This window comes from Nasonia vitripennis, assembly GCF_009193385.2.
Source record: "Nasonia vitripennis strain AsymCx chromosome 4 unlocalized genomic scaffold, Nvit_psr_1.1 chr4_random0009, whole genome shotgun sequence".
Taxonomy (NCBI): domain Eukaryota; kingdom Metazoa; phylum Arthropoda; class Insecta; order Hymenoptera; family Pteromalidae; genus Nasonia; species Nasonia vitripennis.
Window position 1 is genome coordinate 613,342 of NW_022279645.1, and position 17,239 is coordinate 630,580.

Here is a 17,239-nt window from a genome sequence, read left to right on the forward strand (position 1 = left end):
GCATTTTTTTTAAATTGAATCATTCAAGATATTATAAACTTTTTATATACCCATTGTATAAGTTATTTGAATATATATTTATATTTATTTAATGGTTTACGTGATCCTCCAAACCACATGCCATACACTCATGTGTGCAATCTGAACCGTCTTTCACGAGTCACCTTGTAATATTCGTGAAAATTCTGTAAAGGACTCTAAAGCGTTCAGTAAATAAATATATAAATATTCAATTGTTTATAACGCATTCTATAACTCTACGGAAATCTCACAAATTTTTTTAATTTACTACACTTACTTTTTTTCGCTATATAATTATTTGCAATAAATTGTTCAACAAATTGAAAAGAAACAAAGAGGCCTGGACGATAGCGTACTCCGAGCCAGAGACTTCCCTTCCTTATCGAACGATACTCGCCTCCTTAACCAGTCCCAGAGCTCACCTTCATCCATCAGGCAGTAATATAGCCGCCGAAAAAAGCCTGCTACCAGAACACTGGCATCACAAGAAACAGAAAGCAAGCTCTGACTAGCCCTTACTTGACTTTGCAGTCGTAAAGACTTTCTTGCATTTTACAGAGAGAACCATAGTGACCTTGCGTAGACGCGAGAGATTCACTGTAGTCCGAACCTGGCAAACCTATAAACCGGGAGTGCAGTACTGGAATTGAAATCTTGTCACCAGATGGCAGCGCTACTTAGACATCTCAGCAAAGTATTTCGCCTGCACATGTATTTACTAAATAAATCGGTATCTTGTCTGTGGAATTAAATTACAAGTTCATTCATTTGTTGATAGAAAACAACATTTCGAAATTTCAGCAAAATTTCCCAATGAATTCGTCTTACTGAATATGTAATAAAATTGAGTATTAGCACCTGCTTAGGTATAATTCATATTGTATGAAGCAAAAAATGTCACTTATTCATAAACGAAAATTACAAAACTTAGGTCAACTTATGGGATGTACAAATGATTAAAAATAACATTTTAAATAAGTTTTTCGTGTTTTTATTTAGACGTTTAGATACTCTAAATCTTCTAAGGCATATACGGCTGTAAGGAACCAAGTTTTTTATGCATATTATATTTAGATGCTGCGTCGGCGTTACAAGTACTAATCATATTTAGAGAGCACTTCTGAAACAAAAAAATGTTTCATACAGAGGAAATAAGAATTATTGAACAATGAGTCAAACAATAGTTTTAGCAACATCATTTAATTACAATAAGATTATATAATTTTTTCATTATTAAAGTTTTCAGATTATTAACATTAATGATACGAATTTATGTTTTATTGTTATCAAAATAAATGCATTGTTGCAAAAATCGAACATTTGTGCTATATGACAGGGAATACTTGCAAGTAAAAAGAAGCATATACATAGACATAGAATAGGTGCGTACAGGATGTCGCAGATAGTATAGTAAATAATCACATGAACACCGCATGAACACAAAACGCAATTTTGAATTTTTCTCACAATGTTATCAAATCCCTTTTGAAAATAACTAAATAAATAAATATGTGAATTGTTTACGTAAATCTCCATGTTGATTCGCATTAATTTCAAGTTTATTTGGCACATCTGCATAGATGGACCATTTAGATTTTTGAAATAATATTTTTACAGAATCATTTGAGAAGTTTGCTTTAGAAATAAACTCAGAATTTTCTTTGGAAAATGATATCTTAGAGCAGTCTTATCAAAATTAACTATTTAGCCCAGCTTTTAGAAAAAATTATAATTTTACTTTTCGAAAAACTAGCCATCTCGTGAAACAACTGCACAACTTGTCATTTCAGCGCAGAACTTAATAGCCCCTTTAATAATTTGCATGAGAGGCTATCTTAAAGATGGACAAGGGTCTGAGGGGATAAAAAATTGAATGTGGGAACCCATAAAAATTATAAACTAGAACTTAAAAAATATCAAAGAGAAGTTTTAATAAGCGACTGAATAAAAATATTTCCACTTTGCAACGCTATTTCCACCTTTGAGATAAGGAACATTTGCCTGTAACTGTAAATTTTCTTTCCTTATTTTTCCTTTCTACCTTTAAGATAGGGATTCGTATTTTGCAACTTTGATAACCGGTCTGTAGTGTTTATAAAGTAATGGTTAAAGTAAAATTTACTAAGCGAGTTGTTCAGTCGTGCGCCGAAATGACTAGTTTTGCAGTTATTAGTCGGGATAGCTGGGTTTTTAAGCTCATAATAGAATTTGGCTTTGGAAAACCTGGAACGTAGTATCAAACTCCGCGATGCCAGAAGATAAATTTATGTTTAATTCGTCACGTGACAAACTTTTGGAGGAGATGCAAATCGTGTCATGTCTCTAGAGGAATTGATTTTCTATTCTCTTGCGTCGGCCGTCGAAGGTCTCGTTAGTTCCGTCTTCGTGTACCGATCGACTAATCGGAATGGCAGAGACGGAATGTGCGTGGTCCAGATAGCGCGTCGGTGACGAGGCTGGCTGGCTCAAGCAGCCAGCGGTTTACCGTTTCACTACGCCGAGAAAAATTCGTGATGAGGCGAAAATCCGGTGCTGGCGAGCGTCAATCGCTCGTATCGAGGTGCAAATGGCTACAATAAGTCGTTCAAGCAAGGGTTTGAACGTTTTATTGTTTTCTCAACGCGGAAGACAAATCCGCACTAATGAGTTGAAAAAACCCGAGCGCTCATCCGGGCTGAGTCTTGCGAGGCATGTCGCTTGAGGTTTCGTGCGCGTGTGCGTGTGCATACAAGTGTATATGTGTGAGTGTGCGTGCGTGCGCTATTGAGTCTTGTGTGACCACCACAGATGTTTAAAAGAAGCAACACAGTTACAGTTTACTTTTGCGCTATGCGAATTATGTTCCTGTATTTGTATCATATTCTAAAAGCAAATTGTATTTTGTATCATCTACTAGAAACAAAAGTATAATTGTACCAAAGAATAAAAAGCGAGTTAGCGATAAGAATTGTTATATAAAAGCTATCTCAACGTTCAACGCACTACCGAACGAATTAAAAGTCCTAGAAATAGGCAAGCGAAATCAACAAAAAAGAATCAAAGAGTGGATAAAACTCAATTGTTGATAACATAATCTACACTAAGAATTTTACTGTAAAATTCGTCGATCTCCAATGTGCATGAAATACTACAATAATGAGTCATACTGTATTTGTGTAAATATAGTATAAGTTTTAGATTTTAAGTTTTTAGATTTTATGTTTCTTTTTTTGTTATAATTTCTCTAATGCCAGGCCTGCGGACAGATAACTGTGTTTATCTTTGCAGGAGTACAGAATATTTTATTTCCATGTAAATATTTTGTACTTTCTTTCTGGTCAATAAATTAAAAAAAATTCTTATAGAAGCAAGGAAATTATATGAAAAATACAAAAATAATTTTATCATCATAAATTAAAAAAAATGTTGGTTAAAAAAATACCTAGCTTTGAATACACTTGATAAAAATTTACAAAGTAACGGAAATTTGTCAGAAGATTTTAATGCTTGTAAATACTATTTTCATGTATTTTTTCACGCCGAATTCAAATCTTCCCCTTAAAATTTTGTAGGATTTTTTTTCATCCAGAAAATGGGGAAAAACTTGTAGAATCGTCAAAGGTCTTTGACGATATATATATATATATATATATATATATATATATATATATATAGGCATACAGGGCATTAAATTTAAAAAAATCCATTGTTCTACAGTGACTTTTGTAAGTTTTTTGAGAAAACCGTCAACTTTAACGAATTTTCCTGGGCCATACAGTCAACATTAACCTTTCTGCCTATTTTTCTGTGATTTCTGATAGTTTAGACATCATCTTCCAAAAATTTCGGATTGATCGACCGACCGGATACAGAGCTATTTGATTTTAAAACAAGAAAAGTCGAAATACCTCTTAGTGCGACGTACTCTTTTCTTGAAAATACTTGTATGGAGTTTCGAAGTGTGGGGTAGCTAGATATGTAGCGCGTCCCGTGGGTGCCGGATAGGGGAATGCTCATCGGCGGGTTGAGGTCTCCTTAACCGGCCAAAGGGTGGAGCAGAAATAAAATATGCTCCGCGGACCAAACAGGCTAGGGAAGTAACCCCGAAGATAAATCAAACATGGATAGTGAGTTAATAACATTACTACCCCAAGCGGGTCAAGCCACAGTGCCCAGTCCCGCCGTCGATTCCGATCGGGTAAAAGCCCCGGTAGTCGACGCTGGCCCCATGGAGTTTTGGGGGGGGGGGAGGGGGGGGGAAACTCACTTAGAAGCCGCAGAGGTTTATCACCTGACCCCTGCTGCATGTAGAGACGCAGGTGATATGGAAATGAAGGTTAGTGCAGACAGGGATAAGAGAGCTGTATGCATAACGCAAAGGAATGCGCACTTGGATCGCCTTGGCAGCAGAATCGATGAACTGATGGAGTATGTCAAGGGCAGACACAATGTGCACAAGCAAATTTAAGATCTTGCCCGAATCATAAGAGCGAGCTATAAAAATCTCTACATGGCAGAAGATAACTTACAGCAATACCAGCGCCCGGGAACTCAGGGGAGGGAAACCCAGATAACCCCAAGTCTCAGATATCAGAAGGCGGGTACAACAGAGAAAGCCCCAACTATTCCACAGAATAGAAATGGAGGAAATAAAGGAGCGGATAATCAACCTAAAAAGGCAGCGTAGCAGAAAGTTGTCACAAGAAAGTCAAAGAAAATAGAAAAAGAGGCAAGCAAAGAGGATAAAAATGTTCCTGGCGTTACAAACTAGAATAGGACCAGCAAGGATGGATCGAAGCGGGCAAAACCTCCCAGACCAGATGCTTTAATCATCAAGGCTGCCGAAGGAAAGAGCTATGCAGACATATTGTCAAAAATGAAAGCCGCTCAGTCACTTAATACATTGGGGAATAGCGTAAATAAAATACGCAGAACAGTTGCAGGAGATCTTCTGATAGAGCTTAAACGCACAAGAGACACCTCGGACTTTCAAGAAGCAGTTAAAGTGGTACTAGAGGAAGGCGCCACAATAAAAGCACCCCAGGAAGAAGAAACCATTGAAGTAAGCGATCTGGACATGCTTACCTCAAAAAAGAAGGTACTAGAAGCACTACAAAAGAAAATTGGCAAAGAGAACATCATAGAAGTCTCGACAATAAGATCTCTGCGAAAGCAGAATGCAGTTGAATATAAATCACTGCGCGACTGCACAGGACCTACTGAGCCAGTATGTCCGTGAGACAGGAATCGACATAGCCATCGTCCGTGAACAATACAGAGACCTGGACAAATCATCGTGAATTATGGACAGTACTGGTAAAGCGGCGATATGGGCATGCGGAGACGCCGCTTTCCAGGAAAAAATGACAAGACGTAATGAAGAATTCGTATGCGCTAAGGTCGCAGGCGTACACATAGTGGTAAGATGTCCTACTATCGGTTAAAAAATGATGTCCTCTGGCTTCTTTGTTGAATATCTTGAAGAAAAAAAATCGCTTACTATTAGGATTAACTGCTCATTGAAGATTAACTATTCAGTATTGAAATGGTATAGGTTGGGTTTAATAAAAATCCAAATTGCAATTATAGTGGTAGCTAGAAGGTAAAAAAATGCAGTTTTTTGGCCGACTTTGTTCAAGCCTATCTTTGAACGCTAGCTACTTTGTTAAAAATGTTGATAAACGATTGCAAAAAATTGAGCTAAAGAATATTAACCCTTTTATAAATGTATCTACTGCAAATCGTGCAACATTTGCGTTAGTGAATAAATTTGCGCACACAGAGAGAACTAGGAAATTGAATGTACTTGTTATTTGCGTAAATATAATAGGTTAAACAAGTGTACATTTTTTTTATGCTACATCATTTTCTGCTCTAAGGCCCAATGTCTTTTTTTGTATATACGTAGTAATAAACAATAAATAATATTAGTTCACTTTTGTACATTTTTATTTATTATTTAGTATTGTTATTTGCCGTTTAATTTACGTTGTTACAAAAAATTAATAAACTTTATAAATCCAAGACCACAAATTCTGTACGTACGAAAGAGCTAGACCGTTGTATATCCATGCTCGCCATCCTGTCTTGGTATCGCCATTAATCCTAGTTTCAAGATTTTGGCAAAGTGCTTTACGGTCGTGACTTCGTCCACTGCGTAAATCACATAATAATCTTTTTTTGCATTCATCGTTACATAGAGGTCTCACGGGTGAATTTTTGTAATAATGCCTGCAATAAATATTAAACATATTTCTATAAAAGTATACAGAAAAGATTTTTAGGTGTTCACACATTCAAAAATAGTATATTGTGCAAGGAGTCTGGCATGTTGCCAATGACTTTTGCGGACGGGTTATCAAAAACTCTTAGCACAAATTGCATACACTATTTTTGCGAGTGCGAGGATTAAATGCGGCGTAATGCATGCAATTGTCAAGTCTGGAATAGCAGAAATTTTGTAGACTGCAAAGACATTGCGTTATTTTCTATGATGCTGTAACGAGTTGAGCACCGCGGCTAACTCGTAGCGATATGAGTACCGCTGCGCCACGACGAAACAGGGTAGACTCGCGCGCGCGAGAACAAATACGTGCGAATTCGTGAATAAGAGCGAGAGGGGTAGAGATAGTGAGCGCGCGGGCTAATCCTTCAGGTGCGCGCTCAGATAGCTCTCGGCCTTCGGAAGATAAACACGGGATTTTGCTCGTGATATCGTGTGCTGTGCTGTGTCCAGCGAATCGAATTGTATCTTGTGTGTGAGTGCGATGCGGAGTCCGGGTTTACTGATCTCCATGCTGAGGGATCCAGCAACGGCTAGTCCTGCAGCCTGTCCGGGATCAGGAGCGTCGGCGACGAGATCGTGAAGGTTTGTGTGACGCGCAGTGACTGTGATTGTGTGCATAAGAGTGTATATTATCCGTGCGAGGGTGATCCGGCGCGCGCGACCTTCACGGCAATATACGCGTGCGAGCGCGATTATTCAGCGTCGCGGCGAGTCGCAAAGTTGTTGACGACACGCGTATTATTATTATTCTTTTATACTTGTAAACTTACGGTTTTGACGCGCTCGTGAAATATAACTTAGACTTATTATTTTACATGCTTTTTCGTCATTTCTAAACCTCGCTCGTTTACTTCCGATCCCTCTTCCTTCCTGCAAATACCGCCACCTCCGCGGGCGTTATTTATTAGTACTTATCTAACGCAGTTGAGCAGCCGAGCATGCGCCAGGCGGCGCGTAGACCCAACAAAACAGAAGCAACTGAGACAGCAGCATGCAACGGAGGTATTTCGCGGGCGTAGAGGAGTCCTCCGCCGCATCGAGGGAACGCGATCCAGTCGTTGATCGAATTTACATCCCGTTACAATGCAATGCTTTTGCTTATAACTTAACGTTTAAGCCTCAAACCTTATATCCATGGCTGAGTGGCAGAACGCCCTATCGCGGTCGCAGCTTTGAGAACGCCCTATCCCGGCCACCGCACTAACAACGCTCCATATCAGACGCTGCTTGAAGAATGCCCTATCTCAAACAAGATTTTTTTCTTAAACTTTGTAGTGACAACACTATGCGATTCTAGGGAACAGCTTTTATAGGCATAAAATGCGTGAAAAAAAAAATCTGAAAAATAGTTAGAGTAGCTTATGAAACAGTGTTGCCTATGGAAAATAAACAATTATTTAAAATGAGTATGAGAACTTTAAGTGAGTTCCGACAAGGAAATGGTTGAGTGAGTGAAGAATTAGAAATAAAAACTATCGATTTCGCGTTACACAAAAATGCACTTGCTATGGCGTAAAAACACTCACGGAATAAAAGGAAAAGCCGTAGCAAGCGTAAGCTTCATTCAAGTTTGATGAAAAAGGTTGGATCAATAAACAACAACTTGAGGTTAATTTATTGTTAAGTATATTGTAAAAGGCTTGAGAGCCTAGTCGGCGGCACGTCTGCTCACATCGGAGTCTTACAGGCAAGAGAGAGAGTGTATTGTAGAGTACAGCATAGTCTGCTCTACACACGGAATATGATCTAATACGTAATAGGCGATTAGAGTATAGCGCGAGACATGCGCGGTTCGTCAGCTCTCGCGTGAGCTCGTCTCAATGTACAAAATCGCAGTTGACCAATAGATGGCGCGACGTGTACCATTTTGGTACTGATAATCAAGATTATAATACTTACTATATTACAACACGCCTCCTTAAGTTTATAATCTTGATCTTTAGCATTAACTTTTCATTTTCGATACATTTTTCTATTACATTTTAAATTAATCTTAGCGCTTTTCTATTTTCTATAAACTTTGTTTTATTTAGACTTTTCGTTAACATATCTGCTAAATTGAATTGAGAGTCTATTTTTATAATATCAATTATGCCATTTTCATAATTCTCATTAATATAATGATATTGCACTTCAATGTGCTTCGAGTTTTTAGTGAAGTTACCATATTTTGCAATCGCAATTGCACCTGAGTTATCCTCATACACATTAATTGGTTTATCGAATTCTACATTGAACATTTCGCTTAATAAATTTTTTACAAACAATATTTCTGTTACTGCTTCTGACATAGCAGTATATTCTGCGAAAGTTGAACATTTGGTTACAGTGCTTTGTTTATGAGTTTTCCAGAAAATTACATTACCATAAAGTCTTATTACAAAGCCTGTTGTAGATTTTCTATCTACATTATCACCTGCATAATCAGAATCTACCATACAATCTAATATTTCGTTTTTCAAGTTATCACAATATGTCAATTTTAGATCTTTAGTTTTATACAGATATTTTAGGATTCTCAACGCATATTTATAATGTGTTTGGTCGTAGCAACTTTGGTATCGACTTAAATAATTTACGCTATACGCAATATCTGGCCTTGTGCCTGTACTAATGTATAATAATTCTCCTATCAAGTTTCTATATTTTATATTTTCATCAATTTCACTAGCTTGATCTAGTTTTAAATTTGACTCCATTGGAGTATCATATAATTTGGCTTTTTCTAAATTATATTTAGTGGCTAAAGATTCAATGTATTTTGTTTGACTTAAAGTCATTTTTTGTCTATCATTGCTATAATTTATATCAATACCTATATATTGGCTTATTTTGCCTAAATCTTTCATCACAAATCTTTGCATTAGACTAGATTTAACTTTATCTATTTTATTTTTATCTTTGCAACAAATTAGGAGATCATCAACAAAAACTAAAATATATATTGAATCTTTGTTCGTATTATTTACGTATAGACAGTAATCGTAGTTACTTCTCACAAAATTTAAGCTTTCGATAAATTTATTAAAACAATCGTACCAAGCTCTAGGACTTTCTCGCAGTCCGTATAATGCCTTTTGCAGTTTGCAAACTTTATTGTCACCTGTTTCGTAACCTTTTGGTTCATTTATATACACCTCGGTTTTTACATCACCGTTTAAGAAAGCTGTCTCTACATCCATTTGTTCTATAAATAAATTGTTTTTACAACTGTATGACAATAAAATTTTCAAAGTTTGCATTTTTCCTACGGGTGAATAAACATTATCTAAGTATTCCTTTTGTTGAAATCCTCTTACAACTAATCTCGCTTTATACATATTATTGTTTTTCTTTTTGTAGACCCATTTCACATCAATGACTTTTTTGTCTTTTGGCCTTTCAACAATTTGCCAAGTTTTATTTTTCATAAGACTATTGATTTCGGAATCCATCGCAATTTTCCATTGTTTATATTCATTTGAGTTTAACGCCTCCTCGAATGTATTTGGTACATTTGCATCAATATGATTTACATATATAAAATGAGTTACAGGATTTCCGTATCTATTTACAGGACTTTTCTTTCTATTAGATTTTCTTTGTACTTTTAAACTTGAATTATCATTTTCAGCAATATCAGAATTTAATTCATTTTCTCTACTTTCATAATTATCTATACGATTTTCGAAATTTATTTCATTACCCCTACTTGACTCGAGAGTCGAAGTATGGGTAAAAGAGTTTAGTTTGTTTTCTACATTTTCAGATTCGCTATTTTCCAAATCTCTATCTTTTTCATCATCAAGTTTTTCTAAGCAAATAATTTCTGTATTTTCTTCGACTACTTGTACATGTCTAGCATGAATAACTCTACCATTGACGAGAACTTTATAGCCATTTTCTACATAACCTACTAGTACACCTAATTTGGCTTTATCGTCCCATTTGCTTTTTCGCAGCGCTTCTGGTACTCGTACAAAGACTCGACTGCCATAAATTTTTAAATGATCAACATTTGGTTTTTTACCAAAAAATATTTCGTATGGCGTTTTATTTTTGGCTGTATTTGCAATTGTGCGATTTTTTAGATAAGCTACTGTTTTCATAATTTCAGGCCAATATCGCCTATGAATTTTTGCTTCACGCATTAAACATCTGCCCATATCCATTGCGGATCTATTATATCTTTCCGCTACTCCATTTAATTCATGGACGTACGGTGGGCATGGCAATAGTTCAATTCCTTTTGATTTTATAAAATCATAAATTTCCTTATTTAAATATTCTTTGCCATTATCACAACGTAATTTCTTAACTCGCTTACTAAATTTATTTTCTACTAAACTAACAAATTCTTTTAAACAACTGGCAGTCTCTGATTTATTTTTAATGCAGAAAATTCTAGTACACTTACTATAATCATCAATGAAAGTTACAAAATATTTTTCTCCCCCATAACCGATTGTGTTATGTGGACCATTTAAATCTGTGTGAATTAATTCTAAAATTTCCGTAGTTTTTGATCTATTATTTTCGAACGGTACATTTGCCATTTTACTCTCTATACAATTTCCACATTTCATTTCGACATTTTCTATTTTTTCTGGCAATCCTTTTACTAATTTATTTTTCACTAATTTGTTCAAATATTGAAAGTTAACATGACCTAATGCTCTATGCCATTTCTCTTTATCAGTTAATTTTAATGAATTTACAAACATTTGCTTATTTTCCTTTTCAATTACATAGCTTTTCATAAAATATAGATTATCCTTTTTGTTTGCGACTGCTATTAATTCTCTATTTTTATTGTAAATTTTGGCATCATCATTTTTTGCTACTACTGTATAATTTTCTGTGACTTTAGAGAAACTCAGTATGTTTTGTCTAATGCCTTGAACATAATAAACATTTTTTACGTCTACTTGTTTTTGATTGTAATAATTTTTAAAAAGTAATTTTACAGTTCCAATTTTAGTAGCTTTCAAACTTTTACCATCAGGTAATTTTACTTCTATAGGATTTTTTAAATATACGAATTTATCAAAATATTTATCATTATTTACAATGTGGTCTGTGCAGCCACTATCTAGTAACCAATTAATTTGACCTAAACTTTCGCTACTATTTTCTAACGCAGTTATCTGGTTTACCTCTGGGTTGCAGACCTGGGTCAGCCATGCTTCGGATGAGTAGTCGCCCTGTTGTTCGCCTGAAGATTTAGCTTTGGGTTGACCTTGACCTCTGCCTCGCTGATTGTCTCGGTAGTTGCCTCGGTTGAAGCCTCTGTTGAACCCTCTGTTGTAGCCTCGTTGATTTCCTCGTTGGTGACCTCGTTGACCTTGACTATATTGAGCACCTCGTCCTCGGTTGCTCTGCTGATGTGGTCTCGTACACTCGTTTATGAAGTGGCCAAATTTTCCACAGTTAAAACATTTGCCTTTGGTTTGTACCGCAAAGGTACTGGCATTACTTTTATTATCTGACTCAGCATTAGTCATATTTTTCTCTTTTATTTTCGACTTTACATAGTCTACTGTTCTTTGGTCTTCTGGGATAACATCTATAAAATCCCCAATGTAACTATAGCTTGGTGGTAAAGCTCTAAGTAGATATCTCAATTTTTCGACTTCTTCTAATTTCCCACCAGCTGATTTGAATTCATTAGTTACTTTTTCGAATTCTACAAAAAATTCTTCCACTGAATTATAATTATTTAATTTGATTTCTTCGATTTTTCCTCTGCATATAATTTGCAAAGCTGTTGATTGTGTTAAATACATTTTATCGAATTTTGTTATCATCGCGAGAGCTGTTTTACATTCACCGATGTATTCTAATTGTTTGTCTGAGATAGCACTAATTATCATAGTGCGAGCTTTTAAATCAATCTTTTTCCAATCATCTTCTTTGCCTTTATATTTATCAGGCATTTCATTTATTGCTGGTTCGTTGCACTCTTTATACTCTAACAGGATCATTAATCTAATTTTCCAACTGGAATAATTTGCACCATCAAACACTGGTATCATAATGTCTTCGATTTTCGCTTGCTTAGCCATTTCTTTTTCTTTTGCACTAATGCTCTCGTATACTTGATTTTTCAATTTAATAATCTTCTTGAGTGCTTTTAAAAATATTTTTCTAATTTGATTTCTTGATTCTTCTTTTAATTCAATATTTTTGGCTTCTAATCCGTCTTCTTGTTTTACTTTAGGCTTAAGCCACAAGTACATGTGCTTAACCTCTAATTTGCACGTGCTCTGAAATAGCACTTCACCACGTGTTTCACTCGCCGACTTTAATCTTCTTGCATCGCACTTAAATCTTGATTAGTTTTTAAAATTCTTTTAATTGTTGAGTAGCTGACGACTTTATCTACGTCACTGAGCTTATATTTTTCTTCTTTAACCCTTTTTGACCGGTTAATTTTCACTTGAAAATCTTCTTCTATCGACAGACGTTTCTATACAAAAATTCGAATATCAATGCTTCACATGCATATAATTTCTCCAGATATTTTCTTCTTTAATTTCACTGTTCAATTTTTCACTGTGCGATTTACTTTTTTTTTAACAATAACCGTTAACTACTTTCCACGTGGCTTTTCTTCTAACCTCACTTAGTTTTACACTACATATCTCTCATGTCACTCATATGAGTAGACATGCGGGATAAAATATAAATACCAACCACGCTCTGCTACCATGATGAAAAAGGTTGGATCAATAAACAACAACTTGAGGTTAATTTATTGTTAAGTATATTGTAAAAGGCTTGAGAGCCTAGTCGGCGGCACGTCTGCTCACATCGGAGTCTTACAGGCAAGAGAGAGAGTGTATTGTAGAGTACAGCATAGTCTGCTCTACACACGGAATATGATCTAATACGTAATAGGCGATTAGAGTATAGCGCGAGACATGCGCGGTTCGTCAGCTCTCGCGTGAGCTCGTCTCAATGTACAAAATCGCAGTTGACCAATAGATGGCGCGACGTGTACCATTTTGGTACTGATAATCAAGATTATAATACTTACTATATTACAACAAAGTTAAAAGAAAGTAAATTGTGCAAAGTAAAAAAAAAGAACGTGACCTTATGAGAGAGCAAAATAACTTCAAGAAACGCACGCAAAGGCGCGAGGTACCTTTTCACACAAAGAGCTCTCTTACCAAAAATTGTCGTGTAATGCTACAAATAAATATCAAATAATTTAAATTTAAGTTTAAAGAAGTGTTCAAGCTGGCGCAGCGAACACTATACATATTATTTAAGAGTCTTGAGCGCGGAGAAATTTGAAAGATAGTTGAATGGATAGATAACTGCTGTGCTCGAGTTCAGTCACCAACCCTGGTGGAAATAATGAGCTGTGCCAGATTATGCAAAACTATGTCAAACTGTGCCAAACTGTACCACACTAAGCCAAACTGCGCCACATTGTGCTATACTCATGCCAATTCGGATATTTCGCACAATTTAGCACTGTTTAGCACAGTGTGGTATCGTATGCCACAGTATGGCACAATTAGGCACAATATTATATTTTTCTCGAATTTTTTTTTCAAATTTTGAGCACGGATTGGTATAGTATGGCAAAGTATGGCTCAAACTGGCATAATATGGTAGAACCTCACTTATACAATTTAATAAAAAAAAGTGACCCGAAGTGGAATCGAATCGTGCCGGTTGAACGCTTAACTGATGCCTGAGCTATTTCCTCATAGTTTGAGTATATCAATTTCTACTTTTTGAAGCTAATATTACTATTAATTTATACAGAGTAGTTCATATTACTGTCAAACTGAATAAACGATTCTCAAGTCTCATAAACTTAAAATTATTTGTATTATAATGTTTAAGACATAAGTTCTTATTAGCTACTTATTATAAACAATAAGGATGTGCCATAGCAACACTATGTCAAGCTGTAACAAACTGTGCCTAACGGTGCCAAACTATGCCATATTATGTTAGGTCGTGCTATACTATTCCAAACTGTGCCAATTTATGCCAGACTGTGTCAGAATTCCTACATAATAGTCCAGTCAAATTACACTTTTACAAAGAAAAAATTGTTAACAGGATGGGAACAGTTGGAAATGGCAAAGTGGCGTATAAAAATGTAAAAACATTAATGCGTGAGCAGGGGTGTTTCTAGATATATTTGGGGGATGAAAAGGGGTGGAATTTTGGATTATTTGCGATTTCCGACGAAAGTTGACATCGGAGAGAAAAGTGTACAATGGAAAAGTTGTAGATCATTAAAAAATCTACAACTTTTGTATAAATGATTTTATTACATTACCCCAAAATCTCCGAGTAAAATGCGAAAAACCACTTTTATAGTTTTTTATTTTTCATTTACACACAAATTATTTTATTTAGTCGAAACTTGGTGAAAGTATACCTTCTTGTGTCATAAATATCCACAAATCTGTTCAGATAAAAATATCAAGAGACTTCCGAGATAATCACGTTTTTCGGTCCAAAAAATATTTTTCAAATTAAAATTCTCGTTTTGAGTTATTCTTGCTTGTGAAGTAATAAAAAAATTAAAAAATTTTTAAATAATTTTTAAAAACTATTTGCACTATTCAGTTGTACGGAAAAAAATACAAAAGATTAATTGTTTCATTATTTGATTAGATATTCCAATTTTTAACAGTATTACTATGAACATATAAGTCGAATAATGCTTTTTCATTTAAACCTCCCGCTGCTCATGTTTAGTATACTAGATTCCATACAGGAACCGCTGTCATCTCCTCCTAGTCCCTCGTCTCTCTTTCAGCTATATAGAACAGCTGGCCTGGTCCCGGGGTACCCAAGGAGGGGGTCACAATCAAGTAAGTTCGATTCTCTTGTCACGGGCTTGTCTGTGTCACATTTGTACGTGCCTATGGGGGTAAGAGACAGAAGAACGGCAGTAAACCAGGACCATTCAGCGATGCTGGGACGCATAATTCTTTAGCAAATCCGTGCGCGGGGAAAAAAGTGATCCGTCGAGTATTAATGTCTACTGCAGTGTGCAGGTGATAGTAATTGTGCGTGCGAGAATACAAGGGTGAGATCCATGTAGTTTATAGAAAATCCTAACCAAATACGAATTTCAACATACATGGTATCTAAAATATATACATGTGTATCACATTTTTCAACCTATTAGTACCGGCTTCCTGCACACTCCTAGTCTCATGTTAAGAAATTAGAGCTTTTGTTTATGCACGATCAATCAGTGATATATTTTTTCATTACAAATAATATTACTTTAAATATTTAATCAAACATCAATAATTGACTAACTATTTATTCATTTAAATAAATTTATTTTTACCAAAGCACACAGGTCACAGTACACTGTAAATTCCTACCTGGTCCTAGAGGTCTAAAAGACAGGCCTGGGGAGCGAGAAAATGGTCCGCAACCTAGCATCAAGCGTGTCTTGACGTCTTAAGGGGACAAACGCTTCGAATTTTCTACAAGAAGCGCAAATCACACTGAAAGAAAAGCTAAGAGGTGAGCAGTGATCTGAGAAAATCAAAACCACTGATTCACCTTAAAAAAAGAACGTTGTAAGAATGAAAAAAACGTGCTAGTTGCTCGGCGACCCTGACAGGAGTGAGCATGTATGGAAGCGCGTCCGGGTCCTTTGCGCTCTTGCGAGCGGTCCGGTGACGTGCGCATCGACGCATGCGCGCGTCACGCAAAATCGCAACGGATAGCGCGTGACGACATGAAATCTAAATACACAAACCCACATCTATTCTACTTAATTTATTGAAACGAGCTAAACAGACAAAGAAAATATTTTTCTTCTAATTTGTTACGGTTCAAGGGACTGCTCCTTAATCTGGTTTAACCTTTTACTGTTGTATATTACCTGCATATTACTCGACCCGAGTGGCACGCATGCTTCTTTTTGATCCGTCTTTTTCATTGCATGTCTACTCTATATCTTTATGGTTTAGATCCTTTTATCTTGATCTTTTCTCGGATTTAGATTCAATGCATAAAATGTTTATTAAATAAATCAGTTTTCGCAGAGTGCAGTGAAAATAGGTGCTTAAATGTTCAACAGTGGAAGTATAAAATATCCGCCTAATTTTGGCTAAGATTAAGGTTATCGGTATACAGTCGTACGTCAAAAATGTCTAATTCGAACTATTCGAAAATACAGTAGGTATATATCATGGTGTAGCTAGTCCCTGGTACAGAATACAAAATTCAGAGGCTAGCTCTAACCCTCTCTCTCTGTGCCTGGACGAATAATCAATCAGAGTCTGACTACTGAAGCACGTAGCTATGAACTACAACAGCAAGATACGCTCACGATTTACAAATTAATTGTAATGAAATTTTAATATTTGACGTGTCATTATTAAATATACTATTAAATATTGGATAAACACTCCATAGTAGTTAATTCTTTTGGGACGTTTTTGAAATACTCAAATCAGATTGCTGGATCGATAAATTCTAACCAATCAAAAGCACGATTTCAAAAACGTTTCAGGAGAATTAACTACCGCAAAGAACAAAAAGGAAGCCTGTTTGCAAGTTGTCAAGGTAAAGTCTTGTTTCAAGATAGTCAGAGATTTGCTTGTGCACCAGCCACTCCAGTGCCTTGGATAGAAAATAAAGTAGAGAGATCGGACGGTAGTCAGTCAAAGCTGTAGAAGAGCTGATTTTGTTTAGTGCTCGTACGAGCGACGACTTTCAGGCAGAGGGAAAGTGTGCCTCACTAAGAGACAGGTTGAAGATTTGACATAGTAGAGGAGCGAGTATCGGTAGTGCTTTGGAGATTACAACCTGTGGGATGCCATCGCTTCCCCTGTTCTGGGTGTTAAAGTGTGACACAGCAGCCGACACATCAGACTCTGTAATGGCCCTGAAGCTGAAATGTTCAGGGAGGTCCAGACTCTCCAGGTTTCGCAAATACTCCTTAAAAGATGGAGCTTGAGGGTCATTAGA

The 17,239-nt window shown here is 36.1% G+C and overlaps 1 protein-coding gene across 6 annotated transcripts in view; it reads right to left on the minus strand.

Moving 5' to 3' along the window:
• Positions 1-17,239, minus strand: part of LOC100680431 (sphingomyelin phosphodiesterase) — a 342,073-nt gene that overhangs the window by 37,595 nt on the left and 287,239 nt on the right. For 2 of the 6 annotated variants that reach the window (XM_031930124.2, XM_032602052.1), the window contains one exon: positions 6,046-6,231. The exons of 1 other annotated variant lie outside the window; for it this stretch is intronic. In XM_031930124.2, the coding sequence (XP_031785984.1) occupies positions 6,046-6,231 (186 nt within the window). Of the gene's footprint in view, positions 1-996; positions 1,142-6,045; positions 6,232-17,239 lie in introns of those variants that run through there. 3 more of the 6 variants (XM_031930125.2, XM_031930126.2, XM_031930128.2) reach the window with 3 other exon arrangements.